The 19521-nt window shown below is 38.5% G+C and overlaps 1 protein-coding gene across 1 annotated transcript; it reads right to left on the reverse strand.

Annotated features, from left to right (window-relative positions):
* Nucleotides 1-1592: 1592 nt before the first annotated feature.
* On the reverse strand, nucleotides 1593-19521 carry LOC137296747 (uncharacterized). The gene is made up of 7 exons (XM_067828588.1): nucleotides 19472-19521; nucleotides 14211-17073; nucleotides 13354-13485; nucleotides 11772-11919; nucleotides 8672-9057; nucleotides 6918-7024; nucleotides 1593-6256 (listed from the first exon to the last, which is right to left on the reverse strand). The coding sequence occupies exons 2-7, from the start codon at nucleotides 17065-17067 to the stop codon at nucleotides 6023-6025; spliced, it is 3864 nt and encodes a 1287-aa protein (XP_067684689.1). The 5' UTR covers nucleotides 17068-17073; nucleotides 19472-19521; the 3' UTR covers nucleotides 1593-6022.

Below are 19521 nucleotides of genomic sequence, written 5' to 3' on the forward strand. Positions count from 1 at the left end.
GTACCTTCATTGTAGTTTCATTAAAACTACATTCACTGACGGTATATGTGGTAGAGAAAACACTTCTGTGTTTTGGTAGACAATGTAAAACCATCAGGGTCGGAAATTCCTCCCCGTCCGGTTTTACATCACCTGCCAAAACCTCGGAGGCGTGTTTTCTCCTATACTTAAAGGCTACTTCTTCCCCACCTTTGTTCTTATATCAATATGGCTAAGCCATTTATTCCCCTTGTTTTCATGTTTATGTTCATCCTGAAAAATTCAGAAACGAAACCAAGACATAGCTATAATCTTGTCATCCTGTAAAAGTATACCAATTAGTATTTGCTTTCTTCTGATGTGATCCCTTAATCCACAGTGCTATAGTGATTAAACAACCACAAAATAAATACAAAATGCCATTGGAGATGGTCACTACTATATTCATGGGAACCTTGGCCACATTCTCCCTGGGGAAGTTTAGGAGAAAGATAAGGCAAAAAAAGCGGGGGAAAAGTTCTTGTGTCACTGTTTGGATTCTAATCATCTTATTTACAGTCCCTTGAACACATTTATGTTCGCTGAACCATGGCTTGCATCCAGGTTCTAAAGTCATACAATGTACATTGTGAATTTCTGGCATGTCTAGTGTCTCACAGGCAGCATGGGTTAACCAGGGTTAAAATGTCTGAGCTTTGTCATAAAGTGTACTTGGCACCACTGATCATCTTTGAGGTGGATATTAGGTGCTCTAGAAATGTATGTATATGACACAGTAAACACATAGGATATTAATAAATCTAGCAACAAATATATCATGGATCAACACAATTAAGCTAATTTTGAAAACAATTATGAGAATGAACATGAATTACAATGTTACAACAAAGTATTAACTAAACTATACTCATGGAAACAAATAAGGGAACACATAAAAGTACAAGTGTTCCTTTATTCTTTTTCAAGTTTCTTCACAAGGTGACCCATGAATGTCGTTGTAGAATAGGCCTTCAGCAGCCCATGCTTGCCATGAAAGGCAACTATGCTTGATGTAGGAGGCAGCTAGCAGGATCAGGTGGTCAGACTTGCTGATTTGGTTGACACGTCACTGGTTCCCAATTGTGCAGATCAATGCTCATGATGTCACTGGATTGTCTGGTCCAGACTCAATTATTTACACAGCGGCACCATATAGCTCGGGGGTAAAACTCACTCACTCACGCACTTATTCTTCACAAGGCATGTATTGTCCTTTCACATGTTCCCTTATTTGTTTCCATGAGTACATTTTAATATCTATGGCCCACATTTTGTGGACCAGGATGCCTGAAAATTAAGAGAAAGAGCTCCAGAGATGTTTAAATACAGGACTTAAGGTAAATCCCTGATACAATGAGTTAAGCTCATTCCTGGTGTCTCCAGTGGCGATACTGCTTGTGTTTATCTACAAGCTGCCTAAAACATCATTCACTCAATCACTACTGGAATTAATCCAAAGTCCCCATTGTCATACAGATCCATAAGTGCCAGTAGTATCTAAAATAATTGATAATCAGACACACAAAATTATAAGAATAAATATACTGAACCACAAAAGAAACACAAAATTATAAGAATAAATATTTTTATCATGCAGAGGATTTAATATACACATGATATACCATGACTATCAATAGTTTCAAATAAGTCATTGGTTACTTCTTTAATGGGCACTCTAGAAGTTGGTGAGTCACAACTGATACATACAGCTCAACGCAGTAAACAAGAAGTTGTAATCCACAAAGCTGTATGTTTCATTTTTGAGTCATTTGTTGTTCCAGCAACAGTCACTTCTCATTCTGAATTGCAAAGATAAAAATGAACAAACAATCTACTAGCAGCTTTCAAACAGCCATGTAACTGTGACAGCACATCGAAGATCCATGAAGGAATGATAACAAACAAGCAGTATTTAACCAAACTGTCCTTAGTTTGAATTGCTATTATGGTGTATTAAGTACCTTCAACCCTACAGAACTGATAAACAATGTAACTAAAAAATGGAATTGACACATTTTTCTAATCATCAGTGTTTTACAAGAATAAATAACAATATATATATGAAGAACTTCTTTACTGTAGTGAGTGTGATATTTTTGTGTAGGTTCTAACACCATTACCATTGCTTGATGACAGTGTTAGAATATCCTGTCTTACTACTCATACTGATTAAAACCTCAAAGAAGAATAAGAAGTTTGTTCTCATAAATCGCATGTTGTGACGTAGAGAACATATTGATAATTTAAAATATGAACAGTATGAATTTGTATAAGTCAACAATAAAAAAGTATGTACATGATAGATTTCACTGTTGCATTTCATGATTGATAAAACTAATCAATAGCTTTAACACATTTGGAGAACAATATACATATAATTTAAACCAAAAACATCTGGATAAACAGGGTTTGACTGTACTGTGAAAAACCAGACATGATATAACCCAGTACCCTGTATGATATTTTCTATTGTTGTATGAAGGCTAAATTCATAATTAGTGGGAGGTGGAGTTAAACTAATTCTTAGTCTGATTTTGATAGTAAAAAACAAACCCATTTTAATTGAAAAGGAGCCCCAGGGAGGACCAGTTCAGAACCTGAAGAAATCTAGACTTGCTTCCTTTAGGCTTTAGCATTGCAAAGAGTGCTAGGCAGTAGGGAAAATAATGTGGTTCAGGGACTGTCAGACAGACTAGACTTCAGGAGATACATGACAGTATATTTTATGACAGTTTGTTTGTGTACTGCTACATTTTACACCAACAAGAAAGCATTCTGAGTTCTATAGAGACTTTAAGTGGATATCAGCCCATCTCACCACATACCATGTACCATGCCTCAAAAAGAAGCAGTGTTTATTGTTTACTTAGCAGTATTTCAGCTTTGAGAAAGTGGTCTGTAACCAGTCAAATTTGGATCAGCCAGTCACTGACATCATTTTATCATTATAGGATATTTATATAGCAGACATAGCTATGCAACTAGCACTTGCTGAAGGCACTGGTATTGAATATCAAACTGTTGCATCATCAACACAAATGTATGAAACACACACCAAACCTAACCCCAAAATGGGACCACTTGCTTGATAGAATACTACAAAAAGAGAATATGAAAAGAAAACTCATGATTAAATATCAACAAAGAAAAAGGTTAAAGTGTTGCATGTGTTTAGTCTCCTTAGAGTTTAGAGTGAGCGCCATATATGCACGGACACTTTTAAGCACTTTATTCATATTGCATAATATCAGTATGTATTAAAGTATACAGCCTAACAGACTGTAAAACAAGCAGTGGGGTTACCTAGTGGTTAAGGTATTCACTTGTCATGCTGACGCCCTGGGTTTGATTCCACACATGGGTACAATGAATGAAGCCCATTTCTGATGTTCCCCACCATGAAAATCCAGAAGCATTGCTAAAAGCGATGTAAAACCTTCCTCGATAGTTAGTTCAGCCATAAAACAATCAAAATGCTCATTTTCACTGCAAGCACTGTACATATGTACATAGACTCTTGTGAGTACCTTCCTAAATATGAGTATTGTTTTTAAAACCTGCATACAAAAACCTCATAAACAACCAGTATACAGAACATTATTTACAAACAAAGTCTCATTACATGAGAAAGATAAATAGTTTCATGACGTAGAAAATTTTTTGAAAATTCATCATCACTGAAACAAGGGTCTTCTTTAAAAAAATCTTTCGTAATATGTCCAGTCACCTGTTTCAGACTGAGTTGTTATGATTTGAATCACAGAGAGATCTCTTAAAACTGAGAATATTCAAAACCATGATAACATTACATTCCCTTGCGTTCATTATGTACATAATTATGCATTTCTATATTAAACTCTAAGTATTTACATCAAGCGTAAGACGCATTATGAAAAATGGTCATCAAAAGTTTTCTTAAAACCTCCCCAAACCCCATGGGTTTCCAGTTTGCCTCCCACTGGCTACTCCCCAGCAGTGTTGATGTTATCTGACCATGACTGACAGGACGGTAAAGGCTATGGGAGCCTGGCAAGAGTCTGGCGATGTCAAAAAGCTAACATGGAATTTACTTATGGAATAAAGAAGTGCCTTATAATAACTGTCCAACAACTCTTTTACTACATATTTTGATGACTAAAGGGATCAATTTGATTAGCATGCATGAAACACAAATTGTACTTATTTTCTGAACATTAATCTTAATCTTAACATCAGATAAGTGTATAACCCTTGCCCTGGACACCATGATGTCAGGGAAGTGGGGGAGGGGGACATTTTCCCAGTCCCAGTGAAACATGGACCCCTGAATGAAGCATCTCCCCATTCATAGGCTTGTTTCCATTGAAATGCACTTCTGGCCACCTGACAGACAGTGGGAAATTCAAATCTGTATTGAAAATGAGAAATATATTTTGAAAATGTATGTATTGTAGACTCTCTGCATCAAAAAGTATCTGTATGTATAGCTGATAAAGTATCACAAGTATTGATACTATGTTATACTGTCACAGCTCTATATGGTAGTTTATACCTGAATAAAATACTTTCACTTTCTGTCTGAATAACAGTCATGACTACTCATATCTAGTGGTGTTCCGATTAATCAGTTTCATCGATGATCGATCAACAGTAGAGTAATCAAGGAATTGGTCATAATATCTGTGATCAATCATGACTGGTTAATATGTACCTTCATTTTTGCGCAATGTAAGGCAGTAAATTTTAAAAGTGAATTTCAGTCATTTAATACTTATATCACAGCATGTGTATCCATCTTGGGTCCTGTAAGTCAATATTTCTTTATAAAGGCAAGCAAATACACACATAACAACAAGATTCCTGACTGACTCACACAACTAAATGTGACTAGTAACAGCCAAGGCCAAGATGGGATATTAGTCTTGTATCATATCGCTTCTTCTTTTACAAACATGCTTGACTGGACGTTAAACACTAACTTAATGATCAATTATTAATTCAACCAATACCCATCACTGCTTATATCAATACTACAAAGGCACCAAAAGATCAATACATAGAAGTACAACTGGTTATCCATACAGATCATAAAGATCGATAATCTTTAACTACATATTAATCGATTACCAATAAATATAGGAAAAGTCACTTTGAGCTGACATGATCATGAAGACGGTCTGAAAGAAATGAACACGTTTCATGTCCCTGATGACTAGTAACATAAAACGGATAACTAACAAAACAGTGTCCTGAACATAATTCAGAAGTAGCCCATGAATAAAAACCTGTTCTTGTATCAGGTTTCATGTGTCATGTGAATAAACTACAATTATATTTCATCACAAAAGTTCATGTACAATATTATAAATACCACAAATTTCATATAAAAATTCATTAAAAATTCTTCCCATGAACGATATTTCAGCTTTTCAATCTTTTCAGCCTTTCTTCATCAGAATCTTCTGAATGACTCTATTAAGAAGTGAAGACAATAACTGCAACAACAAGGAGCACTGTGAACATGAGGAGCAGGTTTATGTTCAGCTCGGTGATAACGAAACTCACAACTGAACACATTACTGAGCTAGGAGAGCACATGGTACTTCAGATTTTTCAATAGATGTTTGTAGAGCAGGCTGTGGCGTCATCCCACAGATGACATACCTACCTTGTCAGCATTCTGATGGGTTTAACCTCTTTGTTCATGTGGACAAACACATGACTTGGAAAATTGTATGGCTGCTACTTTGGCACCGAATGTGGAGCTGAGCATGTTCAAATTTGTTCAAAGTAAGTCTCAGTACTCTGCTATGAGGTATGGATGTGCATTCAGTTTACAGGAATTTATGTAGCAGCGTGTGGAGTCAGCTTCCTGACAGGGCTAAAATCTTTGGTCATGTGATCAAGGTGTCTGACTTTAGATTAGAAGTTTCGTGATTCAAATTCCAATATGGGACACAAGATAAGTCATGTAGCTACATTTCACACAGCCATTGTGGGTACAAATGCCACAAGCCATTTGTACCTAGTCCAGTTCTGAGTCAACAGACATGCTTTTGCCTTCGTGCTGAAAATTACACTGTTGTAACAGTGGTTTTGCAATGTTCAGGTAGACCTGTTTCCTTCTCTTGTCAGCACAGAAAAACGTGCCATCAGTCGCGTTGAGGGTGGATGGGTTTGAAGTGTCCTCAGTTGTCAATTGTGAGTCATCATTGCTATGATTGCTGCAGACTGTAGGTAGAGTTGTCTCCCCTTTTCCCTGAAATTATTAAAGTGTAAGTGAATGTAAAACCATAATGGAACATCTTTGTTCTAAAGCCCTCCTAATACGATAGTGTCGCTGAACAGAGGAAAGCCATTGGTCGTGTTTCGTACAAAATCGACATTAATCCTGCCAGCTGCACAGAAACCTGCAAACACAAAGACTTGTCAAAACACACTAAAAAAATATGACATCACATGAAAGGACAAGTGTTCCATTATTTTTTTCCAAGATTTCTTCCCAAGCTTTGTCTCACATAGCTTGTGAGGAAACCTGAAAAAATAAGGAGACATTTGATATTCAACTTCAGTCTGATCTTTTTGACTTGAATATGCAATCTTTCAGTATCTTTGCTGACACCAAAGATTAATAAACATTTTCAATAAAAGCATTTGTAGTATTGATGATGCCTACTATCAAAACATTAATAAGCATTCTCTGCAAAAACCTGTATTGTACTGATAATGCCTTATTGTCAAAACATTAACAGGCCTGATATTCATAGATGTCGCAGCCATACAATTTCCAAGTCCTGTGTTTGTCCACATGACCAAACATAATAAACTCATCAGAAAGCTGACATGTAAGGATGTCATCTGTGGGATGACACCATGCCCGGCTATACAAACGTCTATTCAAAAATCTAAAGACTACCTACTGTGAAAGAACTGTCTCTGTCTTCAGATAGTTCGGATCGTACCATCTCCAGAAAATCACTTGCAGAACCAAGCTCTGACACAGTGAAGCTGGTGATGTCACTCAAACCTGAAGAAGAATTGTTAATAATTATGGATTTTGTGGGGTGGTCAGGTAGCCTTGTGTTTGACTTCTGTCATGGGTACAGTGCATGACATCCATTTCTGGACAACCCAGAAATGAATTTCACTGCTTTTAGCAGTATTCAAGCAATGGCATGGGGCCTATGAAATGGGCTTCACACACTGAACTCATTTGGGAAATCAATCATGGATGTATGGCCTGATAAGCAAATGCTTTAACCATTAGGCCACCCCACATTTCAGGGGTTCAAATCTTTTGCCACAGGGCAAGTGACTTCAAGAAAGTAACTTGTCCCGACTAATTTTCCACTTGCCCTGATCTTATGACACAATGTTTGATGTTAATGTTTACTGGACTATTTATTGAAGAGTGATAAATTTCAAAGAATGATAGCTCTACTTTATTATCATTATAGCGAAATTAATAGCTACATTATGAGCAGATAAGAAATGAAATCCAACTTTTTTGGGAGTTCGAAACCATAAGTGGATATTATCTAGTCGTCCACTGACAAGTAAGATACCATTATCTGATTGCCCATAATGACAACTGATTTGACCCGGGCATCGGGCGATGGGATTTTTGAACCCCTGATAGGTATTGGCCAACATCCATAATGGCAATATGAGCATCATGCCTCATATTACAATAGAAGTATTGCAAAAGGTTAATTCAGACACAGCGGCTTGTATTGCTGAAAATAATACGTCCTGGGTCCAACAAGCCTACACTGATATCCATACACATATAAAGAAGGAAAGGGATGTAACATGCACAAAGTTGTTGAACACCCCACTCTCGATTCTGGGTGGGAAATTGTGGAACATACAAATGCAATTCTTACCGAAATAAAGCCAAATAAATTCCCTTTCAAATAAATCCAAACTTATCAAAATCGGTGCACTATGTACCAAGTAACTTTGCTTGGAACTCGGGAAAAGACAACTTTTTCATTTGTACGCCAATAACCTTCCTACAAAAACCATCGCTTCTCGGGGAAGAAATATGATGTATTTCACTTTGAAACACCCGATCGGCGAAAAACATAACATTACCGTAATCGCTAGATACTCCCCTTTCGTTCTACAACCTCTCAAATGAAATAGGTTATTTTTTACCTGCAATACATGACTACGGTTTCATGTGATCGAGTCTTTGTCCTTGACCCTCAAAAGGTTTGCATCAACGACGAGCTGCTCTCTGATTGGTCAAAAAAAACCCAACCAGTATTATTTTTATTTTGTGGTGTGATATATCGTGTTGGTTCGAGCCTATTTAGGGTGAGGGACAAACATGGTGGACTCGATCACTCAATACCGCTAATTTCCCAATAAAGTATTGCAGGTAAAAGAATAACCTATTTCATTTGAGAGGTTGTAGAACGAAACCTTAATATCTAGCTATCACGGTATTACCAGTCACTGAGCAAACAGAGACAAACTCCCATCCCGACATAATTCAACCACCCACAGAGGATACTGGCCTGTCAATTTGTACACCAGCTTTAGGCTTTGGCCTATGCTCTTACAAATGGCACCTTGACACATATCTTTATGGTGTTTACATTACCACACCTAACTAACATCACTATACCCTTGGTATGCTTAGTAAGTAAAATTAGGATGAATGTACCTGATGCACTATCCCAATGAGGATGAAGATCACTTAAACCGGTCAGGACTTGTCTTCTTTCATTTCCCGTCCTTTCAGAAGGAAAACAGGAACGTGGCCCGTCCCGAGTTAACCCACTAGCATTTCCAAGGCTCTCTGCCCTAGACTGTGAGACATCAGCGATAACTGCTTCCTGCTCACCATATGGTGGGTTACCTCCCCTTGGTTCTGTCTGACTGGGGATCACGATGCCATCAGTTAAAGGGGTCTTCCTATAGGTGGAAGCAGGGAAACTTGGGTTTTGTACGGAATATGGAGGGGGAGAATCTTCTCGGTTTGAGGCAGCACTAGTCAGACTGTCATAAGGATCAACTTCTTCTCTGTCTGTCATCCTTTCATGTTGGCTTCTTAAGAAATATAGAAATATTAAATGCAAATTTTTCTTGAATGTCTAGACACAAAGTCTGATTTGTTAATGAAATGTCAACCACATTTTTACAAACATGAAAAATGGAACATGTCCCAAGTCACATGTGTAAAATATCACCACTTGTGAACGAAATATTATTCCATTTTGAAAATAACGGCATGATACTGACCCAAACAAGAATCAGTTTGCAGTATGTTTTATGTTTTAAGCTTATGCTGTTTTCTTCACATCTAACACAAACCTGTTATACATTGACAGAATGTGTACATCAAAATAGTAAAGTGTGGTCAATTCAAACTAGAACGCATATGTTCAGCATCTATGCTAGCTACACATGAACTAAATTTTCTTTGATTTACACAAGACTGTCTGAGCTATGGTCATGAAGAGGTTTCTATTTTAGTATCCCACTTCCTGCTTTAAAATCAGATGGAAACCTCAAAAACAAGTTGAAGAAGAACCTTATTGGTATAATGGTTTCTGAGGAGATGTTTACAATAATTAGGAGCAAAGGTACATCAAACATAGGTCAATATTTTCAATACTATTGGAAACTAGGCCTCGAGTCCCACTACAAGCAATACTCTGCAAAAGAAATTGAAATGCAAAAGTGGTTTTAAGATGCTTGATTGGCATTTCAGCAGAGGCTATTTGATTTCTCTGGGTTACATCTTTGTATTCTGGAGTACAACGTTTCAGGACTTGGTCTAGCTCCATCATCATTGTACTTAAGAATAGACAGAAGATGTAAGCCAGAAAAATCCCTACGTTCAGATGTTTTTCACTTTATGTACTAAATAAATAATAAACACATCATGATAAATTGTTAAAATTTGATACAAGTCATGGTCGATGACAGAGATTCGCCATGGCAAACATGAGTGAGTGAATATGGTCGCTTTATGTCGCTTGTAACAATATTTCAGCAATATCACATAGGAAACCCATAATGGGCTTCACACAATGCATCCATGTGGGTTTTCAAAGTGCCAAAACAAATAAATCTAAACAATTCAATAGTCCAACAATTCATCTAGCACATTCATTTCCGGTTAGTGTGTTTGGCTACAATGGTTCCCAATGCTTGTGTTTTTGTGTTTCTCCTAGTTTGGCAGGATATTCTTAATTGTACAGAGTATATTGTGTTCTAAAATATTAAATAGCCGTTTGAATAAAAACATGGCCAAGTAGTATGCAGAACTACCTCAATTACTAAGGAGACAAAAACATCACAGAATCCACACACTCGAACAGGCACTGAGTATCTGTTCTGCCCTGGACTCCACAAAAGTATCACAGAATCCTCACACTCACACAGGCCCTGTGTATCTGTTCTGCCCTGGACTCCACAAAAAGACGCACACATTCAGCAACCGTTTCAACGTGGAATACACACACTGACACAGGCACTGAGCACCTGTTATAAGATGCTTGTGTCTTTGTCATTAAGCACGACACTCAACAATATTTCAGCAATATTTCAGCAGTCTGTAACAGCCAATCCAGGGACCAAAGGCATGAGCATTGATCTCAGCTATTGGGATACAATGACCTGCATGGGTTGCTGAAGATCAAGCACTGATCACCTGTTCACCACATAAAGTCAATGGAACTAGTTACCTGGGTGGTGTTGTATAAAGGGTTCTTAGCGCAAAGGTGATCATAACCGTTATATAGACTTACATCAATCATAGGTCTAAGGTTGTTTTGTATGAGGGCACCCTGTTCTTTCATGGTATCAACATGTACCAACACAAGAGGCAGGGTGTACTTGACACCTGATCTGTCCTTGAATTTACATCAAGTCACTGGCACTAGGTACCACAAAGCTCTCATAAGCCTAAAATCATGTACTATTCCTCGTAACATTCCTGTCTGCTGTACTGTAACATTAACTTATGACAATCTCAGCGCTACGAGAACTTTGTGAAACAGGGCCCTGGCTAGCTCTTCTTGAAACAGTCGTAGTCCTACGAACTTCATAAGCCCATTCTTAAAGGTCACATGTAAAATACAACTTTGCAGACCTATAAAGTTGAGAAAAAAATACAATGAAAAAAAGCCAACGAAATCTGAGTTCAAACGATTCACTACGTTTGCTTTTTTTGGTTGCATGTGACCTTTAACACACTGACAGGAATTCTTATGGTTATGAACGTTTTGACAATAAGGGCCCTGTTCTGTTATTGAACACACTCAAACACAGAGGCAGGGGGTACTTGACGCATGTTCTTCACTGGAATTCACATGTCCATGTTCCATCTAAACAGCACCTTTGCAGCATCACATCTTCAACAGTAGCAGCAAATTAGTGAGTGAGTGAGTGAGTGAGTGAGTTTAGTTTTACGCCGCACTCAGCAATATTCCAGCTATATGGTGGGGGTCTGAACAGACAATCCAGTGACCAACAACATGAGCATCGATCTGGGCACTTGGGAATTGATGACATGTGTCAACCAAGTCCAGCGAGCCTGACCACCCGATCCCGTTAGTCGCCTCTTATGACAAGCATAGTTGCCTTGTATGAGCAGATTAGTGGCACACACACACTCACTTGACAATGTCACTCACCTAAATGTTTTGAAGATAGACTAGAAAAAATACGGGTAAGGACGTTTAACCTGTTCAAAGGTAAGAATGTTGAGTTAAGAATAATTAATAGTGTTGACCCCAATGCTCTTCAATACCTACCCAATTATCATCTTGCCATCTGATCCAATCTGCACGTGTTTACAGTTGACAATGTTGATGGGTGCTTGCTGACTCATATTCACAGGTCCATGTTGCTGGGGGTTCTGTGCTGGAGGTGCAGCTGGCTGGCCTGGGTAATGTGGGGGACCTGTGATGTAGTTGAATGAGAAAACAAATTGGGTCTTACTGACCATTCCCAGAAGAATTTCAGCAATATTAAAGCCTGTCTGTTCATTTGGTGGATTGCCATGATATATTTCTGGATGGGTATTTATTCCGGAAAACAGCAGACTCTGTCTTGGCAAAGGGATACAACTCAGCTTTCAAATATCGCAATATAAACTATAAATATTTTGCAAGTTTACTACTCACAAAAAAAACTTTGATACCTGCTGGGAAATACTGAAGTTAAGCAGTTTCCATGCTACTAGATGTGAATATGTCTACTGGGAGACAAATTATATTGTGACTTCTGGTGAAAATCAATTTTAGTCACAGCAGACTAGAAATAGCAGAAAAAATGGACAATGGCCTTGGTCTGACATCTGATTCTCCATAGTAACCCATCCTGACAAATAGGCCACTCAGAAGCGCTTCTGCCTATCATCCTTTCAAATTAAAATTTTTTAAATGTTCAGAGCTTGGGACAGCATACTAGTTAAACTGCTGGCTTTTCATGGATGTTTCATGTATACATGAGACCCACTTTATATATCTGGTGATTTACCAGAGGCATTCACATAGAAAAACTAAACCACTGGTGAAAGTAATGTCCATTGTTCATCGACATGTGTTATTAGCATAACTGATTAACTGCTCTTGGGCAATTATTTCTCTAAAAAAATATTAAATGAACATTTCAAATAATACTTTAATATAATACTTAAATACCTATATTTCAGCTTCAAATGTTAAGAATGGAAGTGACATCAAATAACTTCAGTTGCCAGGCGATAGATAAAACAAAACGTCTAGCATTTGATAAAATATAGTTCATAGCTTTAACAGCCTTCTCATGTGTGATGTGAAGGAACATTTCTTACTAAATATAATACCAGGTATTTATACTCATCATTCTCTAGGTAAGCATTAGAGAGTGTAAATTTATGACTGTTGTACTCCATATATTATTGAAAGCTTTTTCAAAATCTATGAACGCACATAATTACCTTTTCTTCTCACTTTATAAAAGATGAATAATGCCAAAAAGTGTACAAATATGGCAAGACATCATATAACATATACATGTACGTAATAAACAAATGACTATGTAAGTAAGTGTTTCGTCTTTCTATGTATGATTGTCAAAGGGAGATAACTCCATTAAATTTGTGTTAATTCTGTGTAACTGAGACTCCTGCCTAACTTGGACTTATCAGTCGGTCCCAAACCAGTCCAAATTAAACAGAGTGCACTGTATATATATATATGTTATATGACTTGTATAAACAATGTTATCTCAGTAAAATGCATTGGCCAAGGGATCAGTCTCAGTAAGCCTTACGCAACTAAGTGGTCTGTCTTTTGGGAGATATGTCTTATGGGAAGACATTAGGATTATTGTGCATGAGATGTGACCAACCATTGACGTGATGTGGTGTGAACTGTGGTGGTTCCTCCAGAAGAGTGAAGACACTTGGATCAAACATTCCAGGACCCTGATTCCCTGCATGGTAATGGTAGTGGAGTACTGGCGCCGGGGATATGGGAGGCACTGCAAGATATTACTGAACATCACACAGACATAACAAATATACAGTAATGACAGGGGCAATACTGTTAAAGTCATCAGTAGAGACAAAGACATGTCCGTTTCCATACTAGGGCAAGGATGATTCACCGATACATTGCAAGACATTTAAGTCTGATGCAGCTATCGATATCGGCGACTGGCATATCAATACAAAATGATACATAATAACAGTATTATGTTAAACATATCAAGCACTTATTTAGAGGAAAATACACAAGTATGATAGGGTTACGCGTTTGTTTGTTACAATAGTGTTTATGTTATACACAACTACCTTGAAACCAATCATTTTCAATCTTAAAACTGCATCATCCTTTCAATGAATATGTAGCGTGAAACATACTGTATCACAGGTAAAACAATGCGACACATATCGTTTGTGACATTGTGTATTGTCCGAGCCCTTCTCCTTAAGTTTCTAAACATCTCAATTGTATCATTTTTGCAAGTCAGAAATCAGTGTTCTGACTTTTCATTTTGTATTACACCTACTGAAACTGATTTGAAAAAGGATAGTGCTTGATATCAAACAATCACAATATTTTAGCAATTGTGGTAATTTTATTTAGTCTGTACTGAAATACTCATTTTAAGTAAAGCAATATATCATTTGGTAAAAAATCTCATAAAGTATATTTTATTTGACAACAGAAATAAACTAACTGCATTACTGGTTTCTTGATTACCTCCTGCTGAAGATTTCAAAACATTTGGTGCAGCACACTTTGCGGAAGATGTGTAAGCTGGTCCATCGGTTTTCAACTCATGTGTTAGTACCTTGTTGATCTCTTCAATGCCTTGTTTAGCTAGTGGGGTCTTAAGATTGTTAGACAAAGCAGAATAAGTCTCCAGTGGTTTAGTTACTTTATCCAGTACACGATGCTTTGCAGACCCAGAGGTGATATGTGGCTTCACTGATACTGTATTGCTTTTGTCTGCGTTGGATGTTTGAGTTGCTGAACATGCTATTTGTTTAGCAAGTGTTACTTTTTGATCAGCCAGAGATTGACCATCTCCTGGTGTCCTTGGAGCAAGAGGAGGGCTAGGTGATCCATCCCTTGGTGCCCGATGAGGACCAACTGTGTCAATGTCATCACTTGGTTTCTGACCAAGACTGCCAGATCCATCCCTTGGTCCCTGATGAGGACCAACTGTGTCAATGTTATCACTTGGTTTCTGACCAAGACTGCCAGATCCATCCCTTGGTCCCTGATGAGGACCAACTGTGTCAATGTCATCACTTGGTTTCTGACCAAGACTGGCAGATCCATCCCTTGGTCCCTGATGAGGACCAACTGTGTCAATGTTATCACTTGGTTTCTGACCGAGACTGCCAGATCCATCACTGGGCTCATTATCATCTTTTCCAGGAGTATCTCTTTGTCCTTGATCAGAAGCAAATGTTCCAAGGTCACATCCACTGCATGGACTAGAAGCAGCAGTTACAAGATTCTGTCCATCTCCTGAACCAGAAGCAACTGTTCCAATATTCTTTTTAGGTCCTTGGCCGGACACAGATGTGCCCCTGTGATTTCTTGGTAAATCATCACAAAGTCCTTCAATAACAGTAATAGTTGCAGGGTTTGTACTAGGGATTTCATCAGCAGTGAGTTGTGATGGCTCTGTGGTATCACATGACCCTATGCCAGATTTGTTATCATTGTCTTCTCCACTGTTATGGCAAGGTTCCTGATCAGCTACATCAACGAATCTGTTACTTGTAACTGATCCATTGTCCTTCCTGGCCATGTCTTTGATTGCTGTTGTGTCAATGGATCTGTTCGTGCCTTGGCTTGAATTAACTGATTTTACAACAGTAGATTCCTCATCTTCACACTTTGAGAGACATGATGATTCTCCCTCTGATCTGGATGATTCAAAAAGCTTGCCTTTACTTTTTGTAGCATTTATCTGAATACCGTCTTCATCTAGATCTGGCTCTATGACCAGATCATCCTCAGGAAGGGACCGAAATATCTCTGAAGGATTGGCATTGTCAGCTGTATTCAAAGGACTCTGATACTGAGGGAGGTTATTTCTCAGCACAGTTGAACTGGAAGATGAAGCAGCAGTTTGTTGTTCTGATGACTTCTCAGACAAAGTTTTATAATGTGTAGTAACTGAGGAAGGTTTGTCAGATGGTGAACAGTCATGTTTGGGGACGTTTTGGGAGGTTGATGATCTTCCATTGATACAATTATCAGTATCACCTCTGTCAGGACCCGTTAATCCTCCAGTCTGGGCACCAGAAAGGCTTCTAGATGGCTGTACATCTGCCTCAAAACTGCTGTTGCCACATCCATGACCTTCCTGGCCTCCACGATTGACAAAAGGCCTTGCATCAGATACATGAATTTGACTTAAGTTGACAGACAAATTCTGTTCATCAGTCTGTAATGACTCCTGATGTATATTGCTGGAAGTTTGTTGAGGATGATGTATTGTATTGCCATGAGATGCTGTCTCAAATCTCTGCCTGCTCTTTTCAATAAGGACAGGGTCGATTCCAGGACCCTGGTCCACTGACCCCTGTGGTTGAGCATCATGTGCCAAATAAACTGGATTCCTGGATGTGTTGGCTCTAGGTGGAGTCAGTCTGTGCTCAGTGGGGAATATGTTTGGAACAGAGGTGTTTCCATGGACTCCGCTCTGTCCATGATTTTCTGACTCCAATCCTGGAGGTGGCGGATTGCCCTGAACTGTGTATAGACCTTCCCTGAAGTGTGACCCATACATTGCTGCTTGCACTTGCATGTTAAGTTGTCCCTGCATCGATTGCATATTGCCATTGGGTTTATCAGAGGAAAATGATCTATAAATCTGTGCTGTCTGGAAAGAATTCCCACAAAAGTCTTGGTTCTCTCGTTTTAGTCTATATGGGAGATGGTGATCAAAGAGCTTTTTCAGCCTGTATTGGAAGGATTTTTTCTCATAATTATACCAGTCAACTGAGTCAATTGCTAACAGACCACTGGGAGTCTTGTACACGCCTTTTCGGTCTTTTTCAGATTTTGTATGCAAAGGTCGTATGCAGTACCTCTTTGTCGTATCACATTCATCCTTTGTTGCTATTCTTGTAAGTCCAAATGCCTCCTCTCTCACAGCTTGCACAACCATGTCATCTCGTAGATTCTCAGTCAGAACAACAAATATCAAAGTGCATAATTTCACAACATTCTCAGCTCTCTCCATTTGTGAAGCTACAAAACAGCTATCATCATACAAGCATATTTTGGGATACATTTTATTCCTCAGTTCAAATCCTCTCAGCTTATCCCGTATGTCTAAAGCAAGCTCCAAATCTTCTTTAGCATACAGTAGAGCAACATCAAAGTGTTCATATTCAGGCGGGATGCCAGAAAAGTTAGACTGAGGCACACCAAAGGCTATGCCTCCCATGTTGTTGTATGGCATTCGCTGACCATGTTGTTGACTCGTTACGGAACCTTGATCTGCATTCTGAAGATGTCTACCAACAATATGTACTCTGTCAGTGGAATATCCTTGTGCATCACACTGGATATCTTGATTGGTTGCATCCATATTGACCTGAAATAGATGAGGAATGTCAATGGCAACTTGTGCATTTATACCTAAGTGCAGGGTTTTAGTTAGACATATCAAGAGCTGGGGTTGCCTAGAGGTTAAAGTGATTAATTGTCATGCCTAAGGTCCAGGTTCAATTCTCATATGGGTACACCGTGTAAAGCCTATTTCTGGTGTTGTCCACCATGATATTGCTGGAATACTGCTAAAAGCGGCGTAAATCTAACCTCACTCACTATGAAAACAGGGGTTCAGAGGAATTCTGATAACTATTATACAAGGAGGTATGTGGTCTTCTGCATAGAGCTCAGGCACAAATCAGTTGAGCAATGCTGGCCATGAGAGTTCTAGGAGAGTTGATTGCGTGTGACAGCGTGACTCCTGAGAGTTTCAAGGATTTCAGTCCTGCCACCACAACAAACCAGATGTGATACACATGTATCACCTTAGGGAGTTAGAATTTGTCCAAAACAGTCTTTGTTCACCCTGCAGAAAATGGGTACCCAGTGAAATGAGTCATGAGACTATTCCGGGGGAATACTGATTAGATTCTGTGCTAATATTGCTATGAGCAAGATATAAATATTCTTATTAATTAATGTCTTAATTATGAGGGTCATGTAAAGTAACAAAATGGTGTAGCATAGTTTACAAGGAGATTTAATAGTTACTTCATTAGCAGGACCTTTCTGATGTCATGAACTTGGTACAATAAATACCATATGCATTATTCCTCTGTGTTCATTCTGTACACTGGACGTACATTTCTACAAAACATTATACAATGAAAATTGGTCATTGTTTTTGGACCACAGACTTTCTGGTCTGAAGTTAGACACCTTCATCATCAGAGGTTAAGACCCTCAGCAAGGGGCCATGGTAAGGATGTCATCTGTGGGATGATTCTACACCCTGCTACATCACAGAGCTGGGGCGGTGGGGTAGCCTAATGGATAAACTTAATACATTCACTCCTCACATTGAAGACTCTGGTTTGATTCCCCACATGGGTACAATGTGTGAAGCCCATTTCTAGTGTTCCTAACCATGATGTTGCTGGAATATTGCCGTCAGTGCTGTAAAACCATACCAAACCAGGGTACCTGTGCAATCATAGCTTTCAAGGAAATTATTTCACGTATTGGTGTGTTTGATAATAATGAGGTTAATATGCTAGATGAAGATTCATCTGAACAGTGAGTGCCATTTATGGCAATATTCCAGCAAAATCAGGGCAGGGGACACCAGAAATGAACTTCACACACTGTACCATGGGGAATCAAATCCAAGTTTGCCAGCTAACACCTCCCACAGCCCCTACTCTGAACAGCATTTACACAACGCCGGTACACAATGACATAACATGAAAAGTGTACCTTGTCACAACCTATGTACTATGGTCGGACCCTCCCTCTAGGATAGGTGGGTAATGAGTTCAACTCGGGGATTCATATCAATACTCAGAGCCATTATGATCATGTGATTAACAGATTTAACAATGTAATATCATTCTTTCATGAAAAAAAGGCTGCATTGTATTTGAAGATTCAGACATAATTACAGTCACTTCTTTACAATAAAATACATGATAAAGATACTTAAAAACTCAGCCTCCAGGCTGAAGGATACATTGCCACTCCTTGAAAATTTGATCTAAGGAGTTAACATAACAGGTATCCAGGTATGGTAGGGTAATTGGGGCTGGGGTACCCAAGTAAAAAATTTGGACCTCTCTCACATGGACAAACCTAGCATGACACCTCGATTCAGTGAGAAGCTTTATTCTTACAACAAATATGGGTTACTGGCAACTAACAGTAACCCCAGTTTTTATGGATATGGCAAGTAATCACTCATATACACACAATGAAGATATGTGTATAACTATGGATACATTGATTGAATAGCTGTTAATGTTTTAGCTTTACACAGCAATATTCCAGCTGTAAGTAAATGATGTCTGGACCCGACATTCCAGTGATCAAGAGCATGCACATCGATCTATACAACTGGGATACGATGACATGTGTCAACCAGGTCTGCGACAATCATGATTCATGGGTTACTGAAGACCAATTCTAACCCGGATCTTCAGGGAACAATTATGGACACAATTCATGAGCGTTTATGCGTGTGAATGGATGTGTATAATTGTGATTACATAATAACACTGATTATAACATCAACACAAACAGTTATGTGTCTTCAGTCGGATATGTTCCAAGATCCAAAACAAACGGCGGGACTGTTGTGACTAGTACACCACATCATATGGAAAGATGACTAACGAAAAGCAGTCCATGTCGGCTTTTGAAAACATGTTTCGGACAGAACATGTAACATCAACTTTGAGAATCAACGTTAATGGTAATATTATGATGATGATATATTTGATACTTACAGTTATCGCTTTTCAAGATGTTTACTTCCGTTCATTCTCCAATCTCCACC

The sequence above is a fragment of the Haliotis asinina genome, chromosome 9, assembly GCF_037392515.1.
Source record: "Haliotis asinina isolate JCU_RB_2024 chromosome 9, JCU_Hal_asi_v2, whole genome shotgun sequence".
Classification (NCBI taxonomy): Eukaryota; Metazoa; Mollusca; class Gastropoda; order Lepetellida; family Haliotidae; genus Haliotis; species Haliotis asinina.

Bases quoted from the DNA above. Each gene is read 5' to 3' on its own strand.
- LOC137296747 (XM_067828588.1), bottom strand. From the start codon at position 17,067: ATGGATGCAACCAATCAAGATATCCAGTGTGATGCACAAGGATATTCC. The intron at 13,486-14,210 runs GTAATCAAGAAA...AATATCTTGCAG, and splicing joins TTTGAAATCTTCAGCAGGAG to TGCCTCCCATATCCCCGGCG. The intron at 7,025-8,671 runs GTACATTCATCC...ATTCTTCTTCAG, and splicing joins TCATTGGGATAGTGCATCAG to GTTTGAGTGACATCACCAGC.